A 26,669-nucleotide genomic window follows, 5' to 3' on the forward strand; every position below is an offset into this window, starting at 1 on the left:
TCCTGGATGTGCTTGTGTAATTTTGCAGAGCTGTTAAGGCTACCTTTACCAGCGCCCCCTTTGATGGTTCTTCCATGTTTGGACCTAAGATAAAAGACACACTCACCAGGTGCGAGCAAGAAGGGAAAACGCACTCTGCCGTGAGAGTATATTTTACCGTCCCCTCTAGACTATACCCCAAGGGTCAGAGAGGTGGTAAAATGTGGTTCAAGAAGTCCCAGAGGTTTTTCCCAAATGCACAGGGTGACTCCTCCTTCAGAGGCAAAGGAGGAGGAGCAAATGATAGACATCGCCCTAGAGGCAGGGGAGGACCTTTGGTGCCATCCAGGGTGTCTAGGAGCCGAAGCTCTCCACTTGGCCCCGACAGGGAAGCTTCTCCCTCTTGGTGCATTGGCTAGGGGTGTAGATGGGAACAGGGAGGTCGTGATTCGTTTCGAGGCCGACCCTATCAGCGCTCCTGATGTGGGGCCCGGCTGTGTTTCTCTGGAGCCAGTTGGGAGGGGGGGGGTCGCATTTCGTTGTATCCAGAAGCCTGGCTAAGCATCACCCGAGACACAAGTGGGTACAAAGAATTATCACCAGATGTTAATCCATACCCTTTTCTCTTCCACCTCATGTTCCCGAGAGGATCCCGGATGATGTCCTTCAAGGATGCATCTGCAGTCATCACATATGGGTTGTCCTGCCTCAGGCAGCCCTTCAGTCGGCCGGATTCCAAAGTCTGGGTCTGGCCTCGGCTGATGTCGCACTTTCCTCGACGTCAGAGCGTCTGGGGTATAAAAGCATCAGCCGACTCCATCTTCCCCAGTCTTTCTTGCCGCGTGGTGCCCGAAGCAGAAGCAGTTCGCAAGTGCCGGTTGGTCAGCTCCTGTGATTCAGATACCGAAGACTTCGAAAAAGCTAAGTACCCCATTGGGGACTCTTTCTTGCCTCAGCCGATGTCAGATAAAGTTAATAATTGTTTAACCTGTGGGAAACAAATACCTCATAAGGATTTCCACTCTTACTGCCTCCCCTGCCTAAGCCCAGACCACGACGTCTGGGCCTGTTCAGCCTGTGCTTCCTTCAACCGACGAACTCTTAGACGTCGGTCGGAGTTTGCAGAGGAGTTTTTTGGGGCTAGTTTTGCTTATAAAATGCCGTCGGAGACTCGACCGCATTTAGTCAAAACGGAAGGACAAGGACCGACACGCGGGCGCGTTTCGCTGAAACCTCGGTCAGGCCTACCGCGAGTGTCTTGGTCTCGGCTGAAACCGAGTCCTTGGCTCTTCCTACTACCGAAACCACGCAACCGACTACCTCGGCCCTGGAGGCCCCGGCCGAGTCGGTCATTGAATTACCTTCTGAAACCGGTGTCCAGGAATCTTCTGACACCATTACTGTAGATAAGTCTACTCCTGCACGTGGTGCAGCCAGACCCCCTGCTTCCATGTCCATTAAGGCTTTCGCTAGGGCTAAGGCTGCTAAACTTTCTAAGGATTTGCTTCCCAAAGTTTCCTCTCAGAGACCTTCTTCTAGCTCTCAGATTCTTACCCTAGCAGAGGATCTGATTTCATTAATTAGAGGCTCCCAACCACATCCGGGCAGGGGCTCTCAACCACCTCCGGACAAAAGGCCCATGGTTGAGCCCTCTGATCCACAGTCTTCAGATGAGTCCACTGATGGCTCTGGTCCGTCACACCACCAGGAGGAGGCTTATTCGGCCTACGAGGATTCTGATGCTGAAGAATCTATTCCCTCGGCCTCCCCCCCTGAAGAGTTTTCATTTGGAGAAACATTACACACTATGAGAGAACATTTTCAATGGCAGGGTCAGGAATTCTCTGATTCCAGAAAGAGATTAAGGACCTTTTTACATTTACCTCAGCACAGGCCTTTAGCTATACCTCCTGTTTTGAATGTAATTGATTATGTCTATTCAGATGCTTGTACTGCCCCTGACTCTCTCCCTCCGGCTCCTGCCAAACCTGATAGGTACTACAGGGTCCCGGATTCACATTTTCACCTGTACAAGGCCCACTCTGCTGATCCAGAAACTATTTCCCAGGGCCCTAAAGGGGTTGCAGCTGCCACTGCTAAAAATCCTCTACCCTCTGAAAGGGAGTCCAGAGCATTAGAGAGATGGGGTAAGAAAGTGTATACTTCTGCAACTCTTTCCATGAGGGCATTAAACCGTCAATTCCATATGATACAGTATCAAGAGTATTTACTAGATGAATTGCATAGGAAACTGTCCTCTTCTGAACCCCTTGATCGTAAATCCCTTCAAGATCTGGTGCATAGTTAGTAACCATTTCTTGCAGTGTGGCTATGATGCATTGGAAGCTTCATGTAGATCTGCTATGACAGGTGCAGTTATAAGTAGGCATGCCTTGCTGAAGGAACAATCTCTGCCAGACCATGTTAAAGCTAAGCTTTTGGATGCTCCTATGGAAAAGCAAAAATTATTTGGTTCCACGGCTCAAGAGGTTTTAAAGAAATTTGAAGAAAAGGCAAAATCTGTGCAAACAGTTAAAGACTTTCTGCAAGTCCAACCACCAAGATTCAGCAGAAATTGGCCTACTAAGAATTGGTCCTTTCCGGACTCAGACAGATCTCAAAGAGGCAGAAATAGACGTGACAGAGGTAGAGGGCAAGCTAGAGGCTCCTGCAGAGGCAGTCAGTGGCAGCCTCCCAACCAGAGAGGTGGTGCAGGAACTACGACTGCTACACCAGGACAGACTCAATGACTTTATTTTGACTCCACCGACCAGGACTCAATTAGAAGCACTTTTGGGCGGAAAGCTTTCTTTATTCTCAAAAAATTGGCACAGCATTACAAGGGACACATGGACACTGCAAATAATAGACAAAGGATACAGGTTCCATTTCCACTCATTGCCAAAAAGAAAAGGCATGCCAAACCTGCCACCAAATCAGAGGGCAGAGGCTTTGAAACAAATTACCAACTTAATGCAAATGAAAGCCATAGAAAAGGTACCTCTTTCAGAACAAGGCCAGGGATTTTACTCAAGATTATTCCTTGTTCCAAGAAAAGAAAATCAATGGAGGCCTATTCTCGACTTGTCTGCACTGAACACGTACCTCATTGTGCCAAAATTCAAAATGCTGAATCTACAGCAACTCCTTCCCATGCTGGGCAAGGGGTCTTGGCTGGTGACTCTAGACCTCAAGGAGGCATACCTGCATGTCCCTATTCGACAAAGCTGCAGAAGACACCTCAGATTTCTTGCAAGGTCAGAGCATTATCAATTCTCAGCATTGCCCTTTGGCTTATCTACTGCGCCCAGAGTATTCACGAAATGCCTGGCATCAGTAATTGCACACTGCAGACTTCAGGGGATTCAAATCTTCCCTTATCTGGACAACTGCCTAATACAAGCGGACAGCAAGCAAACTTTGTTAAAGGACTTGGACTATGCCATCCACCTGTTACAGGCCTTGGGATATACAGTCAACATCCACAAATCAAGACTGGTTCCATCCCAAAGAATAACTTTTCTGGGTGCAGATCTAGACACAACCACCCAGATGGATTTTCTCACAGAAGAAAAACAAGAACAGCTACCAGTTTACTTTCAGAATCTCACAAGACAAACTCAGATGACTGCAAGGAAAATCCTGCAGGCCCTGGGTTACATGGCATCTTGCATTCTTCTGATTCCACAAGCAAGGCTTCATATGAGGAAATTACAATGGTACCTAAGAAGTTTATGGACTCAGCACAGTCACAGCTTAGAAGCTCTAATCCCACTCATTCCTTGCCTTCAAAAGGAATTCCTGTGGTGGGCTCAAGCCTGCCGGTCGAACAGCGGGCTGCCCTTCAGCAAGCCAAGAGCCAACCAAACCATCACCACGGATGCTTCAGACCAAGGTTGGGGAGCGCACATGGAGGACAGATGTATACAAGGGCTATGGACACAGAGAGCTGCACATGCACATAAACCAAAAGGAATTGCTGGCAGTGATACACGCAATCGAGGCCTTCAAACCTTTCCTTCAGCAAGGCCACCTGCTCATAAGGACAAGACAACACCACAGTTATGTGGTACATAAACAAGCAAGGAGGCACCCATTCCTACCCTCTTTGCAGACTGACAATGAACCTATGGGAACTGGCATTGAAACTCAACATACAGCTACAGTTCCAATTGTGCCAGGAAAGACAATACACTGGCAGACAGCTTAAGCAGAACTACCATGGATGCACACGAATGGATGCTACACCCAGACATCTTCTTACAAATCACACAATCATGGGGAAGGCCGGAAATAGATCTGTTCGCATCCCCCCTAAATCATCAACTGAAGAAATTCTGCTCAAGGACATACCACCCACAAGCATGGAAGGTGGACGCTCTCTTTCAGCTGGAAAGCTCTAACAGTGTATGCTTTCCCAACCTCTTCCAGTAATGACCAAGGTCCTACTGAAGATCAGGACAGAGCAGCCCAGAGTAATCCTGATAGCCCCAAACTGGCCAAGACAGCACTGGTACCCACTGCTAAAGAGCTTGTCACAGACGAAACCATGGCCTCTCCCCCTATGGCCACTCCTACTGACACAGCACAATTTCAGGACTCTACACTCCAACCTGAAAACCTTGCAGCTAACTGCCTGGAAAATACCATGACTCCTCCTCAGGGTAACCTATCCCAGAGAGTGAAGGATATTATTATGGAAGCTCGCCGACCTTCCACAAGGAAGGCATATACAGCAAAATGGAAAAGATTTCACACCTGGAACACAGCAAAGGGCCTAGATGTGACTGTGATAAATATGGCATACATACTGGAATATTTGGCAGAATTGTCCCACAGTGGCCTGTCTTACTCTTCCATCAAGATACATGCCTCAGTAATCTCAGCAGAATACAATCTAAATCCACCTGTCTTCTCTCACCCTCTACTAAGACAGTTTCTAAGGGGAATGAAAAACATTAATCCTCCAAGGAAACCACCTCTACCTACTTGGGACCTGAATTTCGTGTTGGAAAAACTAACGCTACCTCCCTTTGAACCAGCAGCATCGGCAGATGTACAGTTTTTGTCTTGGAAAACTGCCTTCCTTCTGGCCATAACCTCAGCAAGAAGAGTATCTGAGCTACATGCTTTAATGGTGGTGCAGCCATTCCTTACCTTTCATCAGGATAGAGTTTCTTTGAGGACCAATCCTACTTTCATGCCAAAGGTGGTATCCAGGGTATCTTTGAACCAAGCTATTCATTTGCCTACATTCTTCCCACAGCCTCAAAATAAAGGTGAGAGACTTCTGCACACCCTGGACATACACAGGTTACAGAAAGACTGACCAGTTGTTTGTAGCATATGCTGATGGGGTGCAAGGAAAAGCAATTTTCAAACAGACAATTTCGAAATGGATAGGAAATTGCATTCGTTTTTGTTACTCCTTTCATGGAAAGACTGTGCCAGCTAACATTAGACCTCATTCCACGAGAGCCACAGCCACCACCACAGCCTTCCTTAGAGGGGTGGCTACCAAAGACATTTTAGAAGCTGCTACATGGAGCTCCGTGCATACATTTGCCAAGCATTACAATTTGCCTTTATACTCCAGATCCAGAGCAGGTTTTGCTACGGCAGTCCTGCAGGGTATCTTAACTACACCATCCTTCACTTAGTACCTCCACCCCCAGTTTGGCTATGGTATTCTACCCATATGTGATGAATGCAGATACATCCTTGAAGGACTTAGTACAGTTTTGTACCTACCATAAATGTAGATGTCCGATAGGTATGCATCTGCAGTCAGGTTTACCCTTCCTCCTACCCCTCTGTGGTATTCCTAGGGTGCTTACCCCTCTTTTAGCTAGCTGGGAGAATCTATTATGGTGTATTTGTTTGTATATACATGTATATATATATAATTTTGCAAATGTTTGGAATTTTATTGCATTTATCCAAATTTAGCCTTCCTAGAGGGCACCTGGCATCTGGGGCAAGAAAAACTGAGGAAGATGGCGTCGGCTGATGCTTTTATACCCCAGACGCTCTGACGTCGGGGAAAGTGCGACATCAGCCGAGGCCAGACCCAGACTTTGGAATCCGGCCGACCGAAGGGCTGCCTGAGGCAGGACAACCCATATGTGATGACTGCAGATGCATACCTATCAGACATCTACATTTATGGTAGGTACAAAACTGTACTTTCTACTGTACTTTCTACCCAATCACAGGGATCAAGCAAGTGTAGAGGTGAAAAAGTTGCTCACAAACAGAGTCATCCAAACCGTCCCTGCTGACCAGGTAGGATTCAGAACTTACTCCAGATTCCTTTTAGTGCCAAAACGGACAGGGGACTGGAGGCCCATCTTGGACCTCAGCAAATTAAACGAACCCATAAAGAACAAATTAAACAAATCCGTAAAGAAGGACAAGTTCCGGATGGTGACACTGCAGTCTATACTCCCTCTATTAGGGAAAGACACTTGGATGTGCTCTTTTGACCTCCCAAGATGCTTACTACCACATAAAAATGGAAAGAGTGTTGAGTAACCATCTATGCTTCCGGCTGGGAGCTGGTCACTACCAGTTTCATGCTCTGCCCTTTGGTCTCATCACAGTCCCCAGGGTGTTCACCAAGTGTATGGCAGTAGTGAAAGCTCACCTGAGACATCTAGGATTCCAAGTGTTTCCATACCGGGACGACTGGCTCCTGACCGCCTCCACCAGGCATCTACTTCTTCAAACTAGGGATTCCAGTATCCAACTTTGTGCCCAGTTGGGGATTACTATAAACTGGGAAAAGTCTGCCTTATCACCCTCTCAATTTATGACTTTTATAGGCGCAGAAATAGACACAGTCACCATGTTGGCTCATCTTCCAGCAGAAAGAGGACAGAACCTCATACAAGTCCTTCGTCTACTCCCCCTCCGGAAAGTCAAGGCAAAGACAGTGCTGAAACTCTTAGGGACCATGGCCTCCACCATATTGCTAGTCCCTCTTGCCAGATTACACATGCGGATTCTTCAGTGGCTCCTATTCTCCCAGTGGTCCTTCCATTGACTGCCTCTGTCCCACCATATCATTTTAACAGAGTCCTGCAAAAAGGACCTCCGTTGGTGGATCCAACCCAACCAACTAACGACAGGCACCCCATTCCTTCCTCGCCAACCCATTGCTATTGTGACCATGGATGCCTCACAGATGTGGGGGGGCATTATCTAGGCAGGACTGTCCAAGGCACATGGCAAAATCACGAGGCTTACCTGCATATCAGTGTTCTAGAGATGAGGGAGGTGCTTCTGGCATTGCAAGCACTCCACGACCTTCTTCCTTTTGGGATGATAGCAATACAATCAGACAACATGTCAGAAGTATGGTCTCATCAAACAAGGCGGAACCAGATCTTACCCCTTTTGTCAAGAGGCTATTCATCTTTGGAAATGGGCGATATCTTCCCAGCGCTTTCTAGTGGCAACGCACATCCCAGGGACAACCAAAGTGATGGCCAACAAACTCAGCCGGGCAATCTTGATGCCTCACGAGTGGTCTCTAAAGCAGGAAATCGCAGAACAGATTTTCTGCAGATGGGGACAGCCTTGCTGCAATCTTTTCGCCAGTCCAATCAACTCCAAATGCAGCAGCTACTTTTCCCTTGTCACTCCTCCTGGGGAGTCACCGAGAGATGCACTTGTTCACGATTGGCCCCTGGGTCTCCTTTATGCTTTCCCGCCCTTTCCTCTCATATCCAAGGTGATTCAGAAAGCGAAACTGTTGGGAAGCAAATTGATTCTCATTACTCCTTACTGGCCTCGTCAGGTTTGGTTCCCCTTTCTCGGGGGTCATCTACTAGACGATCCATGGACTCTGGACCCAGTGCCAGATCTCTTGACACACGTCAGGCTCTCTTCATCCCAGCCTCCACACCCTCAATTTGACATCTTGGCTGCTCCAGTTCCATCCCTAGTCAGGCTTCATGATTTTTCACCTGCTGTGACCCACATTCTCACAAACCCTTCACTAGAAAATTATACACCAGCAAATGGAGAAGGTTTTCTCTCTGGGCTGAGGAAAGGAATGTTGACCCTTACACCGCATCCATTCCAGTGGTTTTGGAATTCTTGTTTGAACTTTTTCACCAGGGTTCTGCTGCTGCCATAATTAGGGTTCAGTTGGCAACAATATCAAATTTTCATTTGGGTCAACATGAGTCTAATCTGATGTCACACAGATTGTGTAAAACCTTCCGTAAAGGTGCTACTTTGCTGAGACCTCCCTTTCAGGAACTGGTAGCTTCATGGGATCTAAACTTCGTTTTATCCAAATTAATGTATCCACCCTTTGAACCTGCTCATTCGTGTTCGTTGAAGTTTCTGTCTTGTAAGACTTTGTTTCTGGTGGCCATCACATCTGCTAGACGAGTATCAGAGTTACAAACACTGTCTATCAAGCCCCCTTATTTCATTTTCCACAAAGATAGATTATCTCTTCGCACAAATCCATCTTTTGTCCCTAAGGTGTGCTGTCGTAATAACTTGAACCAAACTATAGAGCTTCCGGTGTTCTTTCCTAATCATTCCAATGCAGCAGAATACAGATGTCATCAGTTGGACATTTACAGACAATTACGGTTCTGTCTACACCAGACCAAGGAATTCAGGAAGTCAGACCAATTGTTTGTTTCCTTCTCCGACTCCAGATTAGGTCTCCCAGTTTCCAAAGTGACCCTTTCAAATTGGATTTCCAGTTGTATATCCTAAATTTATGCTTCTGATGGAAAGCCTTTACCGTTCAAGATGAAGGCTCATTCTACAAGATCCCAGTCTACTTCTGCAGCCTTTCAAGTCAGGGTTCCAATTGATAATATTTGTGCAGCAGCAACCTGGGCTACCCGTACACCTTCATTACTCATTGCAAATTGGATCTGACCTCTAGGGGTCGAGCCTCCTTTGGTTCCATGGTACTCAAGAGTATTTTTCCATGAGCCACCCAAGAATAAGGCACTAGGGATGCTGTCCTGTGTGTAAGAGTGAAGGCAAGATAGGACTACAGAACCTAAAGAAGTTACGTAGTCACCATAACGTTCCATGTTTGTAGTCCATCTCGCCCTTCATTCTTACGAACCAACCCTCCTACCCCCTTCCTGGTAGGATCTGGAGACAGAAACATTTTTCATAACAGGTGGAGACCTTTTATTATTGTTGTTCTTTTTGGATAGTTTTTGTTCTGTCTTTCTGTAGTTTAGCAGCAAACAAGATCTGGGGATTATACTGGTGCACCATGGGATACCTACCAGCCATGAGCCAACTAGAAGACTTTGAGCTTTGTAATAGGCTGAGTCGGAGCTGACGATCGACTCCGAACCCATGTGTAAGAATGAAGGGCGAGATGGACTACAAACATGGAACGTTATGGTGAGTACATAACTTCTTTTTTCTGCTTGTGCTATGTGTAGGAGTCTTAATTGTGTAGCTCTGAAATACCCCTTCAGATTGGGTAAACCTACTTCCTGTTCTACTGGAAGAATCAGCTTATCCCACTTGACTCTTCCTGTCTTCCCTTCCCAGATCAAGTTTGTGACTGATGCTTTATAAGCTCACATTTATTTACTAATTTCAATATTGCTGGTCTTCTTCCTGATCATCTCTGCCTCCCAGCACTAGACTCTGGTTCAAATCCAAGGTATTCCTGTGCGTTTTCTGTCTTTCAAGCATTTTTCTTTGGAACAATGGAAACAGTTTCACTGACAAAGTCTCTGTAAGAACTTTGCTATCCGTATAATGGAAAGCAGAGTCCTCAACTTTATTTTCTCCTTAGCCTGTTCTGTATCAAAAAATAGCTTTGAACCTCCAGGGAAAAAAATGCTGTGAATATTGCTGGGTACAGCATGTTGAAACTCATGCTTGCCTCTCAACATTCTCCAATTGTTTAGCTAAATTTGCTTCTCTTCTGACAAGTGTGCAGAGACTAATCATTTTCAACAAATAGTCCACTGTCTCCAGTTTATAATACTTTCCACTTCTGCAGTAGTTTTGTCAAGATCAAGTCTTTCAGGTGGTACAATTGCATCTATACTAATGAAGGCCTCTGCTGCTTTCTCATGTCAAAGTTTGGAGTGTACACTTGATGTGCCTTTTCAGTTTACAAATCCTGCTGTGGAACACCAATCCATACCTCTCAACTGTCCAGATTTTTGCCTCATTTTCAGTCTGGTGTCATAAAATGTGTGCTTTTCTGGTAAATCACTTACTGATAATGTTATGCATTTCAGTTTCAGACATTGTATCCTTCAGAAAAAGTGTATTAACACATATACTGTTGTTCTAGCAATTTTCTAAGTTTATAAGACCAATGTTTAAAATCTGTATTTTTAGGTCTTTATCCCCCATTATTGTAGGCTTTGTCCAGATCTCTTGTGCTAAGATGTATGCACCAATCCAGTTGCTTATTTATGCTTTCACAAAATTAATACAGTCTGTTCCTTCCAGTTTCTGTAGCACAGCAGAAAATCTCAGGTTTTCTTTTCTCACTATGTGTTCTATAACCCTACTATTTTTTTTTTTTTGAAACATCTCTTCGTGAGAAATCTCATATTCAGGTAGCTTTTTCTTCATGTCAGCCTCAGATTTTTGCAGTTTTATTAGTCCATTTGAGTAGGTAGTTCGCTATTTGAGTTTATATATTACTGCAGTGTTTCATTTATTTTATTCTCCTATGAATATATTTGATTTATTTTTCCCTCCAAATTACTAGACACCATCTCTTGAACTGTTTTTTGCTGAACAGCTGCAGAATCTTTCCCAGACGGTGTTTTCTTTTTACCTTTTCAGGGTGATGTTTTTTCATATTCTCCAAATCTATTCCTTGATGGCATCCAGTGTACTTGCTAGCCAGTAACTGAATTCTTAAAAAAAAAAAAAAAAAAAAAAAGCCACTCATTTAAACTGTTGATCAGTGTGCAGCCATCTTGAAAGTATTTTCCCTGATTCTTTGATACGATCTGCAGACTAGAGTGAAGAAAAGATAAGCAGGTTTATTTTGAAGCACATATTAGTACATTTTTATGTATTACCCATTTTAATTGTGCCAGATGGACAAATTCAGACAGGCACACATTCCCACATGTATCAGTACTCCTTTGCATAGTCTGTTTCTCCCCTAGGTCAATTAATAGGTGTTCTACAAAACTTGACTATTTGTTCCACATTATGAGAGATAGTGATCCACAATTTGGAGATGGAAGGTTGAGATTCTCATGGGAAACCTTTCCATGTATTCCTTCATTGGTTGATTTTTTTTCTTGATTTTGAGCTTTTACTCCCTTGTGTTCGTGTTCCCCACAGTCTATGCCAGTAGTTGCTGCACTAGTTTTAAGGAGGTACTCCTGAGGGAGCATGTTGTATTATTTATTCCCGTTTGAAGGAATCTTTTAATGCTGATTTTGAAATGGTGAAATTTAATTGAACTAGGCTTGTGTCTCACTTTTTTTCTCGTGAGTGTTAACAGAGGTTCACTAATGTGTCATCACTTTTGTGCTTAATTTAGCTTTATTTTCTGTTTGATGGCTTTCAGTACAAATGTTTTTTGTTACAGCAAAATGCTGAGAATGTATTGTGAAAATGGATGTGTTATTGTGAGAGGTTTGTCATTATTTCATGGTTGTGTTACTCTACAGGTATTTAGTATTTATAGTTGTTTACAGGGGTGCACTGATCAATATTTGACCAATTTTAGGTACAAGTACATAAGATTGCTGAAAGGGTGGTTCCCTTCCCACAAAACTGTTTTTGTTTTTCCTCATTTCTAATTTTTGCATATTGTGAGTAGATTATACTGGATTCTTTCTAATATAGTAGTAAAAGGTGTGAATCCACCTCAAGATATCCAGTTCTTTCTAACCATTAGGGCTGCTCATATCTCATCCTAACTTGCTTCTTTGAAAAGATATGTTGCTTACTGTCTGTAATGCATAGACCTTCATGTATTGCAGCACCAACAAGTATCACTATAAGAGCTCCCTTTTCGGCAAGGGCTAGACCGTGACATTGAAAGCCAGCATTTTAGCTGAACAACTCATAAGCATCCACAACTGCCAATAAGATAAGATTGAACCCTATCTTACTATACACAGACTTGATAGAAGGCACTTGCCAAATGTGCCATCTGGAATGTCATTTCCCAGTGACAGAAACCAGACATGAGTACAATATAGGAGCATAAGGACAGGCCAAAACCTTCATTTTCCTTGAAGTCTAGTTCAGTGTCCTTCATACTCTTGTATGCAGTGACCCCCATCCTCCCAGTCTTGTATAAAGTCAGGGTTTCACTCATCATTTGTTGACTGCAAGTGCATAGGTTTCCCAGCTCCTTCTTCCAGACCCAAGGGTAGGTGGCATATCTTCCCAGTTGTGGAACATGTTTCATTTCTAACATGCCTTGTAAACCGGCCTCCTGAGTCCTTGGAAATCCCTCGAACAAGTCATTGAAGTAGAACGTTGGTCTGGGAGATCCACATAATTTGCAATCTTCTGATATGAGACTAGCTCACTGATGAGGGTTGAGCAATATTGAGTTTGTTACACAAACATGCCCTGTCTGCTCTCACCTCTATGCTGGGTTTTCTTAGTAGTTTTTTTCCCTCATCCAGTGGTAGGTGATTGACTAGTGAGATAAAGTAGAGCACTGTTATCACTGTAGGGCTAATTATTGTACTAGTATAACCAACAACTCCTGAATATACAGAAGCAATGAAGTAACCACTAGTGGCATGCAGACAATTAAATATCAGAAACATTTCCTGGCACTTCAGCTTGAAGTTTTCCATAGAAAAAAATCAAATGAATAATGCATGCATTTGTAAACCATCAATGAGCCTGATCAGAACAAAACAATAAAATCAGAACATAGAATAGTTACACAGTTAAAGTAAATGTCTGTATCAGCCTTTGTTATTTGACCTCTTCACACATAAGGTGTTGAATTTTAAAATATACACTTTTTCTTTAATTAATAAGTGTTTAATATCAAAACCAGCCCTACTGTTCTTAGCTATTCCAAAACAGGAGAAGGAGCGTGTTTTACAGAAAAATGAAACCGTCACAAAATCACATACAAGAGTAGTCAACATGCAACTCAGGTAGACTTCCTCCTAGTAAGGAAAAGGCACTGGGGCAGAATCCATGACTGTAAAGTTATTCCCATTGAAACGGTCGGCCCACAGCATAAACCATTAGTTGCCACAATTAGCTGCAAGCAGTGGTCAGAGAAGCTCTAAGGTCAACAGAGACCAGACTAAAGACCAGAAAGTTGACTGGAGAGAAAGTACAACAGTTCAAGGAACTGCTCAGGGCTCTAGCACCCCAAGAAGAGGAGGAAATAGGTGGAGTTGAATAAGAATGGCAGCGTCTAAAAAGAGCATGTGTTAGGAATACAGAAAAGATATGTGGCCGAGCCAGGTATGGAAATAAGGTACATAAGGAAAGCTGGTGGTGGAATGCAAAAGTCCAGGACGTTATCAAAAAAAAAAAGGAGTGCAGGAAGAAGTGGGAGACAGAAAAGACTGACCAGGCTAGGAAGGACTACTGGTTGGCTAACAAAGAAGCTGCAGTAGCAAAGAATAGGGCATCAGAGGCACAGTACCAACTTCTGGAAAGTGACTCAGTAAGGGGCACAAATAAACTATATCAGATTGCAAGGCAAAAAGATAAAGAAGATAGGCGGACACCCTTCATAAGGGATGCTAGCAACAACCTGTTCACCAGCACAGAGGACATCAAAGGCAGATGGAAGGAGCATTTTCAGCAGCTTCTGAATGAAGAAGACCCCGCAGAAGCTGTACTGCCCCAGAAACAGCCTACAATGAGAGAAGAGGAACCCAGCCTAGAAAAAGAAAGAACAGCACTAAGGAAGATGAAGTCAGGGAAAGCAGCAGGCTCAGATGAGGTCACAGCAGATATGATAAAGATGCTCTGTGAGATAGGGAAGAAATTGCTTCTGAGTGTACTAATAGCAGTGTGGAGAGAAAGGCGTATCCCAGATGACTGGAGAATAAGCATACTCTTGCCAGCATACAAGAACAAAGGGGACAGCCACAACTGTTGGCAGTACAGAGGCATCAAACTCCTATCACATTGCATGAAAGCTTTGGAGAGGGTGATTGGATACTCAGCATAGTAGAATGTAAGGTGAGAGATGATCAGTTTGGATACAGATCAGGATGCAGCACAACTGACCTGATGTTTGCATTGAGACAGATACTTGAGAAGAAGCCAGAGATGAGGAGACAGTCCAACTGGGCATTCCTAGACTTGGAGAAGGCATATGACAAGGTCCCAAGAAAGCTGATCTTGACAGTACTGCCGTGGTTTGAAGTCCCAGAAACCCTGGTAGAATTAGGGCAGGCTATGTACAAGGATCCCATGACTCAAGTACACGGACAATGTTCAGCCTCACAGTGGGGTTCCTAGTGGGCGTACATCAGGGTTCAGCTCTGAACCCACTGCTGTTCATACTGGTGATGAACATACATTAGCAAACAGGTTGGAGGGGATGGATCAACAAAGCTACTGTATGTAGACAATGTGGCAGTACAGGCAGACTGAGCTAGAACTTCAGCAAAGGACAGGAGAATGGAATGCAAATCTGAAGGCACATAGGATGAAACTAAGCACAGATAAGACGGTGGTAATGGCAGCAAAGTGGGGAGGTCAGAAGAAGCTGAGAGTAGAGATTCAAGGGAAGATAGTGGAACAGGTAAACATCTTCAAGTATCTGGGAGGAGTAATTGAGGATAATGGTAGTCTGAATGAAGAGGTCAAAGCTAGAATCAGAGGGGCTGCAGCCAACTGGCATAGAGTATCAAGTGTAGTCTATGACAGAAGAATGCCAAAGAAGCTGAAAAGTATGGTGTACAAGACAGTGGTGCAACCAGTACTACTGTATGGTATAGAAACCTGGGCAGTAAAGGCAGAACAGTTGAAGAAGCTAGAGGTGATGGAAATGAAGGGCCTGAGAAAGATGATAGGATGCACACTGTGGGACAGACAAAGAAATGAGGACATAAGAGCAGAAGCCAAAGTAGCTCCAATTGCAGAAAAGATCAAAGAGAACAGATTACTGTGGTTTGGGCACATGTGCAGAAAAGCAGAAGACAATCTGGTGAGGAAGATTTGGGACAGACAGGAAGAAGGAAAGAGGTGGATGGATTGTGTGAAAGAACATCAGCAACAGTTGGGCATGAATGTTGAAGAAGGCAGGAGTGTGGCACTGAATCGAGAGAGTTGGCGACAGTTAACACGATACCCCGACGCCATGTAAAAAAATGGGAAAAAGGGGACTGATGATGATGATACTGTTCTCCATCCTGATACTTTTATTGTCTAGCCTTAAATTGTCATTTAGTCCAATCAATGTAAAACATTGCACAGACATATCATGGCATAAATTACTTTCTTAGTGGCCCAAGAAAAACAAGCCGAGGCATCAGATTTCTTAAGGTTGTTTCTAAATCCTTTATTTATCTGCTTTTATTACCTGGAAGGCTACACACTGAGGTGCCGGGAAGGTTTTTATGATTTACTAAATTGCTTGTGTGCTATTGATTGTTGTTTTGATCCTTGTATTGGGCCCAGAACCATCCTATCAGACTCGTACTCTAGCATGTGTTTCGTTTTCATTCACAAGGGTCGTTTTTTTGCCAGTGAAAATTTGACTGCACCCCTTATTGCAGTGGGAGGTTGGCATAATGATTAAGGTGTTTACCTTATAGACACAAGGTGCAGGGTTTGATTGTCACATGGAGTAATTGGCTAGGCTTAAAATGGCCCACAAGGGCAGTTAGCCTGGTACTAACCTATGAACCATGCAGGAGAAATGCAGATCATCACTGTGGTGCAGTCTACTTCAGAGTCCAAGTGTGCAGCAGATTCAGTGTATTATAGTCCTGTCTCTGAGATGAAGAGGGATAATGATTGTTCTTCTTTAGCTACTTACTTGGCAACTCCTGTTTTTAACTGACCCTCTGATGCCATTTGGAGTAATGAAAACATGCCTTGATCATCTTTTTACAGCCATTCCTCAAGGATGCCATTTTGCAAGCTGGTAGCACTTGGGGGATAAGGTCTTCTCCAAGACTTCATGCAGTGGCTACTCTTCCTTCTTCAGCAGTACATCTTTCTTTCCAAGTGTTCCAGGCCTGGTTCTTGTTTTATCATCTGAGTCATCATGGGGCCTAGAGGTTGCGATGTCTGCAGTCTTTCTAAGCCTTGGAGGGGTTTTGGTCCCTGTTTAGTGCTGCAATTTTGAAACTAGCCAGCCAAAACAACTTTGTTCTAGTGGCTTGAAAGTCGGACTTTACTTGCCACCTATTCTGGGATACCTGCTATGGGGTTGAAAGCTAATGTCTCTAGGCTGGAGAATTGTAGTATAACCATTGACATCGTATCATCATTTTTTCATGACCTAAGTGCCGGCCTCTTTCATGTAACATACACTCTTCCAAAATAGAGCCTGCATTTCTGTCCCCAGTACTAGTAAATGCTTCCATCTATGTACTATTTCAGCATCAGTGCTGATTTCTCAAGATAGGTGCACACATCGCTGTCATTTTGCTTTACGTGTGTTCACCTAGTCTCCACCTGATGGCATTACAGGTACAGGCTTTATCATCTTCCTCAGTGATATTAATAAACCAGTATCTGCCAAATATTTCTCTCTCTCCTTGCTGGGTTCTCCAGCTTCATGCTGTCTGGTTCATCTTGGTCATCAGGATCATAGTTAAAGTTTTATCTTTTCTGTATCCGTGCTGATGGGTTTGGTGTAAGCCCTAGACAGGTTTGACAAAAGTTTACTGTTCTGCATTTTCTGTCAGTCACTTAATAAGGTGTTACATTCCTGACTGCCAGCAGCCTGGATAGCAGTTGCCTAGACCTCACATTAATTAATTAATTAAAATTAAATGTGAGAAAAGTAATTTCAGCTCAATAGGTAAAGTAGTTTTTTGCCTTACTTGTTAAGTTAGTCGTTTTCAGATTTAAACTGCTTAATTCCAGCACAGAGAACTGCAAATTCAGTGCCATTGTGGTGTGTGCCTTTCAAGCACTGTAAACTTGAAGATGTAGAAGGCAGGATATATGATTAGAACTACAGGTATGACATGGCAAACACTACCATCTGTGCTGTAAGTGTGAAAGAGTTAATTGTCCTCTCACTTATCTCAGCTACAATCCTGGTTGCAGATGAGATTTTCATAAAGCTGTCTAGGTTCTCTGACTTGGAAGTAAGCAGTTGTTGAACAGGGCTCTGAACAGCTTTGGCAGAAGCTGCTTTAAATCCTCTGTTACTCTAGGAAGAGCTGCAGCTGTTAAGACTAATTACAGCAGTCTTCTATTCAAAAGTGCAGTGGAGATTATTAGGCTACCGTATTTCCCCATTTTTAAATGTCAGGACAAAATTACACAGGCGAATAATAGTTGTGTTTAGGTGGCAGAGCATTTACAAGCTAACTCTGTCCAATAGGGACATAGCTGCCAGTCCATTGTTAAATTTCTGGTTCCTCATCCATTGGTCCAAGTTGCATTTGAATAAGGTGTGAACTCTGCTTCATGTGGATGGGAAGCGTATTTCAGAGTAGGGGTAGTCTCTGAACCACATACCTTTCCCTACAATATGTTCTATTTATGTAGCAAATGAGGATTAAGTCCTTTGATCGGTTATTTCTAATGACTTGCAGATGTGCAGCATGTCCCTCAGTACTAGATCAGGTAATGCCTTGTAAGCCAGGCATAGATCACCTTTCAGTAGTATGTAAAACACTTGAGTCTAACAGGAGCGGCCCAAGGTCAACTGGTGCCCTAGGCAAAACAGCTCCACGGCGCCCCCCAACACATTACCTAGTTCCCCCATCCTGGTCTACCTACACCAAATAAATACTGGAAAAGTGCCCCTGCTACACTGGCGCCCTAGGCGGCCGCCTAGTTGGCCTATGCCTAAGGCCGGCCATGAGTCTAAAGATAAGGTTTTGAGGTGATCTGTATATTCCATAAGGTTTACTCCTTGAATCCTTGAAATGACCCTTTGTGGGCATTCCAGTTGTTCAATCTGCTGGTAAGATATGTACTTAAGAAATCATTGTACTCTTTTAATAGTCTAATGAGGGCTAAGTACAACAGGATAGTGACATATTGGTCCTGGATGCCACACCCTTGCTTATGTGTTGTGCATTACAGAATGATTTCCTCACAAGTGTAGACACGTGATGGTCAAAAATCAAGTAATTGTCCATATATTTTTCCAAGTTCCTAACCACTGGGTCTACTGTTGGACATGTGTTGTCTGTATGGTAATTCCCAAGGCTTGGCAGACTTTCCAAAATGTAGTAGTATGCATTTTTTAGAATTCTGTTTTAGACCATGGCTGTAGCACCAATTAGTAGTTTACAAGTAGTCCTCTTGGAACATAACCATCCACCCAACTGGTAAACTACTACTATCCCACACTGTAGCCAAATTATGGAACAATCTCCCCACACCACTATGTAATATACCTAACCACAACAATTTCAAATCCATGCTTCTTTCCCATTTCTCCTCCAAATGGGAATGTCCTTCACATGCTCCCACCTAAAACTCCCACACTACTAACTCCACACCTAAATCATCATTTCTTTGCCTACTTTAACTTAATTCAGAGATCTTGCTCAGAACACCTTTTCATACATTTTTTGCATGCATGCCTCTGGCCTACCTTACTCATATTCTCAAACTTTCATTGTTTGTTTTTCTTATCCATTGTGCCCATAATATTGTTTTCCTCTGTAATATTGTTAATTTGTCTCTATTCGTATGTATTTGTATGTCTGTTTGGGGCTTTTCCCCTCGGGTCTCCACTGAAAAAGGGTAATTCTTACCCAGCTGGACCAACCCGGTTAACAAATGCAAATAAATAAATAAATAAAATATTAGTATCCTTGGGGGATTCTGTAATTGCACCAAGCTTGCAGTTGTCTGCAAACTTGATCAAGCTGAGGTCTTTAACATTAGCTTTCACTTCCAAAAAGTGAATGCCAGAAAGGAGCAGCCCAAGCACTGAGCCCTGAGTGACTTTGCCAGTGACTGGCCTTTATGTGAAGGTAGAGACCCCTGTCCTGACTTCTTGTGTTCTGTGAGACTGTTGGCTATCCATTGAGTGACATAGGGGTTTATTCCTAGTTTTGTCAGTTTTCGACAATGCCCAAATTAGGAGTAGTGTTGAATGCCTTGGCCAGGTCAAGCTAAGAGGTGTATACTGTTCTGCCCTCATCCATAGCTTGGGTGACTTTCTCATAAAAGTTCACTAGGCTGATCAGGCACGATCTGCCCTTGATAAAACCAGACTGTGTTGGATCCAGTGTTTGAAGATTTCCTATGTCTTTATAATTTCCATGACGATTCTTTATATAACCTTACATGGAAGACTAGCCATACTTATGGGTCAGTATTACTTTGACATATAGATATGAATTATAATTTTGATAATTAAATGGGTTTCTCCAGTTTTATTTAAAATACCTGCAACATTAAAAGCTGCATTTGCAGCTGAGATTTCTCATATTGCAGTGTTGCTTATTGTGTGAGATAGGCATTTTGTAACTGTTTCTTCATGTTTTAGCTGGCAGGTACATTGGACTAGACGATTTTATTGAAATAACCAAGAAATATGCAAAGGGAATCATTCCAGCTAACTTAATGCTGCAGGATGATGACGACGATGAATGCTCTGGGAGAAGTCCAGAGGAACTTCCAGTGAAACTCAGGGTATGATTATTACAGTTTTGCAAATGAAGAATGCTAACTCTTGTTTAAGTTGTTCAGAAGCTGGAATAATATGTGTAGCTCTGACTTCCAGTGCTACTTTTGGTTGCCTGAGCTGGTAATTGGTTACATTTAACAAAAATAAGTAGATGTGCTCTTTTGAGGCTGGTTTATAGTTGCTGAAAAGTTTCATGTAGCATTTCTCTGATTATTAGCCAGCTTTGCTATTAGAATGTGAAAACTCTGTGACACAAAAGAATAAAGTCCTGACCACAACCCACACTTGACCAGTAAAGTGGAAATGGATGGTAAGAGAGGCTGCCTGAACTGCTTGTGCTGAAAACTTAAAAATTGGTTGGGTGGGACAGTACCACTGAAATATTAGATCTGATTAGGTCAGTCTTCATCCATTTTTAACTTGTGGTTACAGTTCCGATCCTCGGAACCGATCCTTCTGATATATAGCTTGCTTCAGCCAAAAATCTCTGAAGCTGCTAGTCTACCCACAATGCCCCTCTCCACATTACCTCAGATCTCGTTCGCCTCTCTTTACAGCAGGACACATCAGCCAACTCCTCTTTCTCATAGCCAAGTAAAAAACTTTATATTTAAACTCTTTCTTAACTAGATCACTAATTTTCTTCTCTAGTTTTTGAAAATCTTTGGTCTACCCTCAGTGTGAGTGTGTTTCCCTTTACCACTGGTAATTTTCCACTAACATCATTAGTAGTCCCCCACCTCCTATTATCATTAAATAATCTTTTTACCATTGTTGGTAGTTCTTTCTTGTGGTGTGACTGGATTTCAGTTCTTTTTCTCATCCTTTCCCTTTCTCTGTGCCTCTCCTGCTTTTTTATTTAGGGTGATGGCAGAAAAATCCAAAAGCTCCACTAAGGGATTCAGACAATGCAGAGTGCGGCAGGAAAATGCCAAACTCTGATAATTGTTAACTGTTGTATGTATTGTTTGGGAGTGGCTCATTTGAGTGTTGACTGCGCAATCTGCCAGGGTTTCAGCGACAGAATTCTAGCAGAGTGGAAAAATAAACTTATTCTCAAAGGGCTCCTTAAAGCCCCATTTGAAGAAGCCTTGTCCAAGGCCAACCAGTCTCCTCCGGCCTCTGGATCTAAATCTTCCTGTTTGGTGCTGACATCTCCCTCGGCGCCGACTGTGAAGAAGCATAAGCATGTATCTGCAGGTTCCTCTTCAGAACTGAAAGCGAAAGTTCTGAAGTTTTCGGAGCAGTCTGAATCTTCGGCACTGATGGCCATTGTAGTGTCTTTGACACCAACCATGACATCCATCAGTCTTTGGCTCCTACCATTCTTACCTTGTCCATGGTTCCGGCACCAGTACCAATTGTCAGTACAGCTGTGCTGATGCCATTATCTCCCACGGCCCGCAGACAGTGCCGAAAACTGATATTTCCACTCAGCCCAGGACCACTTATTTCCTCTCTATGAACCCCTTCATTGGACAACTCTGTAGCCCTTTCCTTGAAAGACCCAAGTCTCCTTCTAGGTTGTCCATTCACTCCACCAGAAGTCTCTCTGAAGTTGATATTGTAAGGTTGGTGGATCAGGTCCTGACAGGGGTCTTCCCTCATCTTTTCAGCTCTTTGTCCCTTCTGGTGCAGGGGGTTTCTCCCCTAAGACCCCTTCTTATTCTCCTCCACTGACCTCTTCACAGGCCTTAGAGCCCTCGACTCCAACATCACAGGTTCCAGTAACTTCAGCGCCAACAACCTTTTTGTCATCGACACAGAATCAGGTTCTGATGCCTTCAGTGCCTTTGGGACCATGTCTTCGCCATCGGGCCCGAGGAGTTCAAGTCGGCTCCAAGTTTTTCTATGGAGCCAACCTTGCCTCTGTTGCTGTTCGGGCTATGCTAACAGAGGACCCATCCTGTTTTCCAGTTTGTCAGGTGGGTCTCTCAGGGTGGGGTGTGACCTCGGTTCTGAGGTTGTCTGTTTCTGTTCCGGGCTCCCATCCCTCCTCAGGGAATCCTGCCTTTCAAGCCATGGAAATAGCTTGGCCAGTGCCTCATTTCAGGTGGCTCATGTGTTACCGGAGTCTCTCCCTGTGACCCCAGGTTTATCGGTTCTACCACTGACCTCGATCCCTGGACAGCAAGCTCCAAGGTCACAAGATTTGCCTACTAAAGACATACCCTCTTCCGAGTCCTCTTCAGATGCTTCCACTGCAGACCCTCCTTGAAAGAGATTGTGTAAGAAGAAACACCATGATTCTCCCAAGGAATCCGTCACAGAGGAAACAGATTTTGATGAGGGGGAGGGTTTCCCACGGTCACCCCTGGAAGACATCTCCTTTGGAGACATTCTTGAGATCCTAAAACAGGGAGCTGATTGGAGGCCCAAAGACCATTCCTCTGAGGAATCCATTTATTTATATATTTTTATTTTGCATTTGTGTACCGGGAAAGTCTGACTGGACACAGGTCCGTTTTCAGTGGAGGCCCGGGGAGAAAAGCTCCAGACATTAACACAGTTAAAGGAGATACAACAGTCACATATAATGAAACTTAGTGCAATACATGTTAAAATACATTCCAGTTGAGCATAGGTAGGTCTGGGAGAGAAGCTTCCAACACTAATCCAGTTCAAATGAGACAAGAATAGAACCAGATAAGAAAACAAGAACCATACATGTTCAAAATATATGAGTATGGATAGAAGTGATTGACAGTGTCTAAAATTCTGGTGGTAAGTTAATACCCATGTGTAATTGTTGTACAAATGGGACTTGGGGAGCAACCCTTTGCTGTTAGCAGAAACCTAGCAACAGTGCATTGGTATGGCCTAGCCTGGGGAGTAACATGAGCAATGCCAGTTTTTATTGTAGTGGGTTTTGTGAAGCTTTTGAAATTGTAAGGTAGAGGTGGTGGAAGTTAAGTAGCAAGGAAGTGAATTGCAGGTTTTGGCAATGGAGCTGGCATAGAGAGATTTACCAGATTCATTTTTATGTTTGATGACATTTATGTGATTCTGAGAACTAGATCTTAAGTTTCCTAGTGGTGGTGTAGAGGTGAATTAGATTCTGAAGTGCAGGGGGTTTGTTGGGAAGGTAGTAGAACACGTGAGTTGTTGAGAGTTGGTTGAGTAGGAGTAGCTGGGGTAGCTCAATCCAGTTAAGTTGCTTGAGGGCTAGACAGTGATGGGATATATTTGAAAAATTGGTAGCAAATTTGGCAGTCTTGTTGTAGCAAGATTCCAATTTGCTTAGTTCAGTGTGGCAAAGGTTAGTTAAGATAGGGGAGGTGTAAAAGAGAATGGATGAGGTGAGTGGTTGATTTACCTGGATGCAGTAAGTTATTTATAGCGGCCCAGAATTTTTGAGGGTTGTGAGCATATTTTTTTGTATGCTTATATGGTAATTAGCGCTGTCACATTTTATTAGTTTTTTACTTTGTTGCGGAGCTCAAGATAAGTCTGTCTCAAGGCGGGTTTTTTTGTTTGTGGAATTGTGCCCAGGCTTTGTCCCTTTCTTTCATTATGGTTTTAGTATCTTTTGTTAGCCATGTGGCATGGTTAGCTTTGATTCTAATGGTTCTGGGGGGTGCATGGCAGTTGAGAATTTCAAGGAAGGCTGAGTTGAAGTACTGCGCGGTATTATCTAGAGCTAGTTGTCTTAAGGGGGTCCAGTTGCAGCATTTTAGTGAGTTGATTAGATCTTTAGCTCTGAAGTTCTTTTTATTACGTGCTACTCTTAGGATGGGTTGTTTATTGTGGTGGGATCGATTCCTAATTAAGTAGGTCACTTGATGGTCACTCAGACTGTCAAGAAGACAGCCTGATTGTTGAGCCAATGTGGGGTCTGATAGCAGAATCCAGTCTAAGATGGACTGGTGTTTGGAGGTTTTGTCAGTTCTTGTGGGGGCAGTTATAATTTAGTTAAACCCATGGAGGTTAATATGGGTGGTGGTATTTTGGCTGGAACAGTCAGACCAGTCAAATGTAAAAGTCTCCTAAAATTATCATTTCATGTGGGAGGGAAGATGACAACCAGTTTAGTAGGCTTTCCAGTATGATAGTATTACCTGGTGGGATATGTCTACCTGCAATTATTATTTGTTTGTTGGAGTTCACTTTTAATTTGGCTAGAATTAGTTCTATGTCTTTTACTTCTTGGGAATTGCACTCAGATTGTTCAATGGCGAGGTGGTTTTGGAATAGTATAGCAACACCGCCACCTTTTTTACCAGGCCTGTCCCTATGTATAATATTGTACCCAGGGGCAGTAATTTCATTATTGCGGTGTTCAGGTTTGAGCCATGTTTCAGTTAGAACCACGACATCTGGCTTGTATAGAGCTAGTAGGGCATGAAGGTCCTGGGTTTTATTAAGAATACTTCTAGCATTAATATTTAGGAGGAGGAGAGATGAGGATGGTCATTGAAATAGAGGATTTAGTTGTTTCAAGGTACTATGGTTAGAATTGTTGGGTCCTGGATTAGGGTGGATGTCCCCACAGCAAGTTAGTTTTTGATGTAGGTATAGATAGAGTTTGTTTAGTTTGTGTAATATTTTAGTTTGTTTCTGGGAGGGTGGAGGGCTAGTATATTTAAGAGTATTGTATAGGGAAGTAAAAGATTGGGTAGAGGAAAGGTAGCAAGATGACATATGGTAATGTCCTCCTTTTCTATGACTGGTTGCCAGTTCAGTTTGCCATGGTGGTGGGGAGGTGATGTTTAGCTGAGTGTGATAGGAGGAAAGAATCAACAGTAGAAGGAGAGAGAAGATAGCTAATGAGGTACATAATACCTTTAGTAGGTGGGTGTGATATATATAAGACATTATGTCGAGTTGTAGGTGTAGTGTGATTGGTGAGGGTGTGATATTAGTAGCTACACTAGTCAGGTGGTGAATAGGGGTGTGGTGGAGCTTTCTAGTGTGGGGAGTGATGAGTGAAGCTTGATTTGGTCAGTGTGGACTGAGAATATGAAGGGGGAGTGGTTTCTTAACTATAAATGAAATTGATATGGAGTGGGTGGGAATGGGGGTAGGGGACTGAAGTGAGCCCGAGCGGTAGCGAGGGCGAACGGAGTGGAGCAGCACCTTCCTGTAGGTTCAGCAGTCAAGAAGGGAAAAACAATCAGTGAGGAGGTTGGATACTTCAGGTCGGGGAGAGTATACCTTATTTTATTACCCACGTTCCTGATTTGGATTGTGTTGAGCACAGAACTAAACAGAGGAACTTAGTCGCTAGGTTGGGAGCAGGGCTCTGGAGGTGAAAGAAGAGAGACTGAGGAAGGGAAGGATCACAGAATGGATTCCATGTGGGAGGCAGAGGCCAAAAGGAGGCTATGTGGGAAGAGCAAGGACTTGCAGGCCTTTGGTGCTTGCCCGTCTATCTCATGGGTGACCCCACGCAATGACGACCTAATTAAATTGATCGCTCAGCAGGCTTGGAAGGCTCCTGACTCTGTAAAATCTGTCCCCCAGAGACCTGACAAAATACTTTCCACTCTTGAGGACCATACACATTGGGCAGAGGTCTTAGTAGTCGATGCCATGGTGGTAGCGGCTGCCACCAAGAAAGAACTAGCTGAGGATAGTTCTACTGTACATCCCTCTAACCGAGAGTCCAGGGTGATGGACATATTTGGAAAGCGGGTCTATGCATCATCAACCTTCTCCATCAGGTCCTTGAACATTTTGGCATACTTTACTAGACTTCAGAGGGATATGGTCAAGGAGCTGTCAGATACCCTGGTGGGAGCAGAGGCTGAGGGGTTCCAAGAAAAAGTGGCCTTTCAGTTAGTTATGTAGGGATGTAGCTAGCAAGTTAGGCTGGTGCCAGGCAAGCAAGTCTGGTAGTCTCAAAATAAAAGTGCCAGCACCTTGGAGAGTCAAATAATAAAGTTTATTTTAACATCAAAAATCTGATAACTAGACCGGTTTCAGCTCAAAGCTTTCCTCAGTAGTACATTGAAGTAATTGAATGAAGCTCTTATATAGCTAGAATAAGTAGATTCATGACCTCATTTCCTGTAATTAATTAAACATGAAAATGTTATAGTGATAAATCACTAAGTAATACATTATTTCACTAGCATCCATCTATGCATGAAATTCATGTCTAAATGTCAGTATAGAATAAACATATAATTAAAGCAAAATAATGTGAGAAAACATAAAAAGGGAAAAAAGTAATTATTTATACAATAAGAAATAAAATTACTTACTGCAAAGTCATAATTTGTCATTTAACCCTGGGGAGAAAAGTCCCCCTAGTTTAATAATCCACCTTCTCTCCTTGGTATTAAGAATATCGTGCCATCCTGATTTGAAAGAACGATCCCCCAAAATTCGATCAATGATTGTAAAGGTGAATCTGGCATTTGAATGTTTCATTGTGTGTTTATAAAGTGCATTGGTGATTCTGTGATTTCTGATGTCCCCTAAGTGTTCTGAAATTCTAATCACGGAACTGCCTCGATGTCTGGCCAATGTAGAAGGCCTGACATGTGCAGGTGGCTAAGTAGATTATCCAATCCGAACTACAATTTCCGAAGAAATTGATGTCGTATACCTGACCAGTGTTTTTGCTGGTAAAACTTGTTGTTTTGAAAATGTAGTTACAAAAGCTACAATGGCCACAACGGAAAGTACCAATGAGCTTATCTCCAGTGAGTGTCCTTTGTGTATAGTTATCATGCTTAGTGTTTGTTGTTTTTTTGTAATGGGAAAAATGGGAACACAAGGATTTGCCCTTTCTGTAGGAGAAGTAGCAACGTTCTCCTAAATAATTTTCTAAAAGGGGGTGCGATTTAAGTATATTCCAGTGGTTATTGACAATGTTGATCAGGTTTTTACTATTTCGGCCATAAGTCGTAACCAATCTGCATATGTCGGAACCATTAGTTTTCTTGCTTATCTTGTATTCTAATAGAGAATGTCT

The 26,669-nt window shown here is 43.2% G+C and overlaps 1 protein-coding gene across 3 annotated transcripts in view; it reads left to right on the plus strand.

Moving 5' to 3' along the window:
• Nucleotides 1-26,669, plus strand: part of WFS1 (wolframin ER transmembrane glycoprotein) — a 1,039,913-nt gene that overhangs the window by 825,879 nt on the left and 187,365 nt on the right. For all 3 annotated transcript variants that reach the window (XM_044062607.1, XM_044062609.1, XM_044062608.1), the window contains one exon: nucleotides 19,607-19,752. In XM_044062607.1, the coding sequence (XP_043918542.1) occupies nucleotides 19,607-19,752 (146 nt within the window). The remainder of the gene's footprint in view (nucleotides 1-19,606; nucleotides 19,753-26,669) is intronic.

This window comes from Protopterus annectens, chromosome 2.part1 (assembly GCF_019279795.1).
Source record: "Protopterus annectens isolate FY-2018-M chromosome 2.part1, PAN1.0, whole genome shotgun sequence".
NCBI classification, from domain to species: domain Eukaryota; kingdom Metazoa; phylum Chordata; order Ceratodontiformes; family Protopteridae; genus Protopterus; species Protopterus annectens.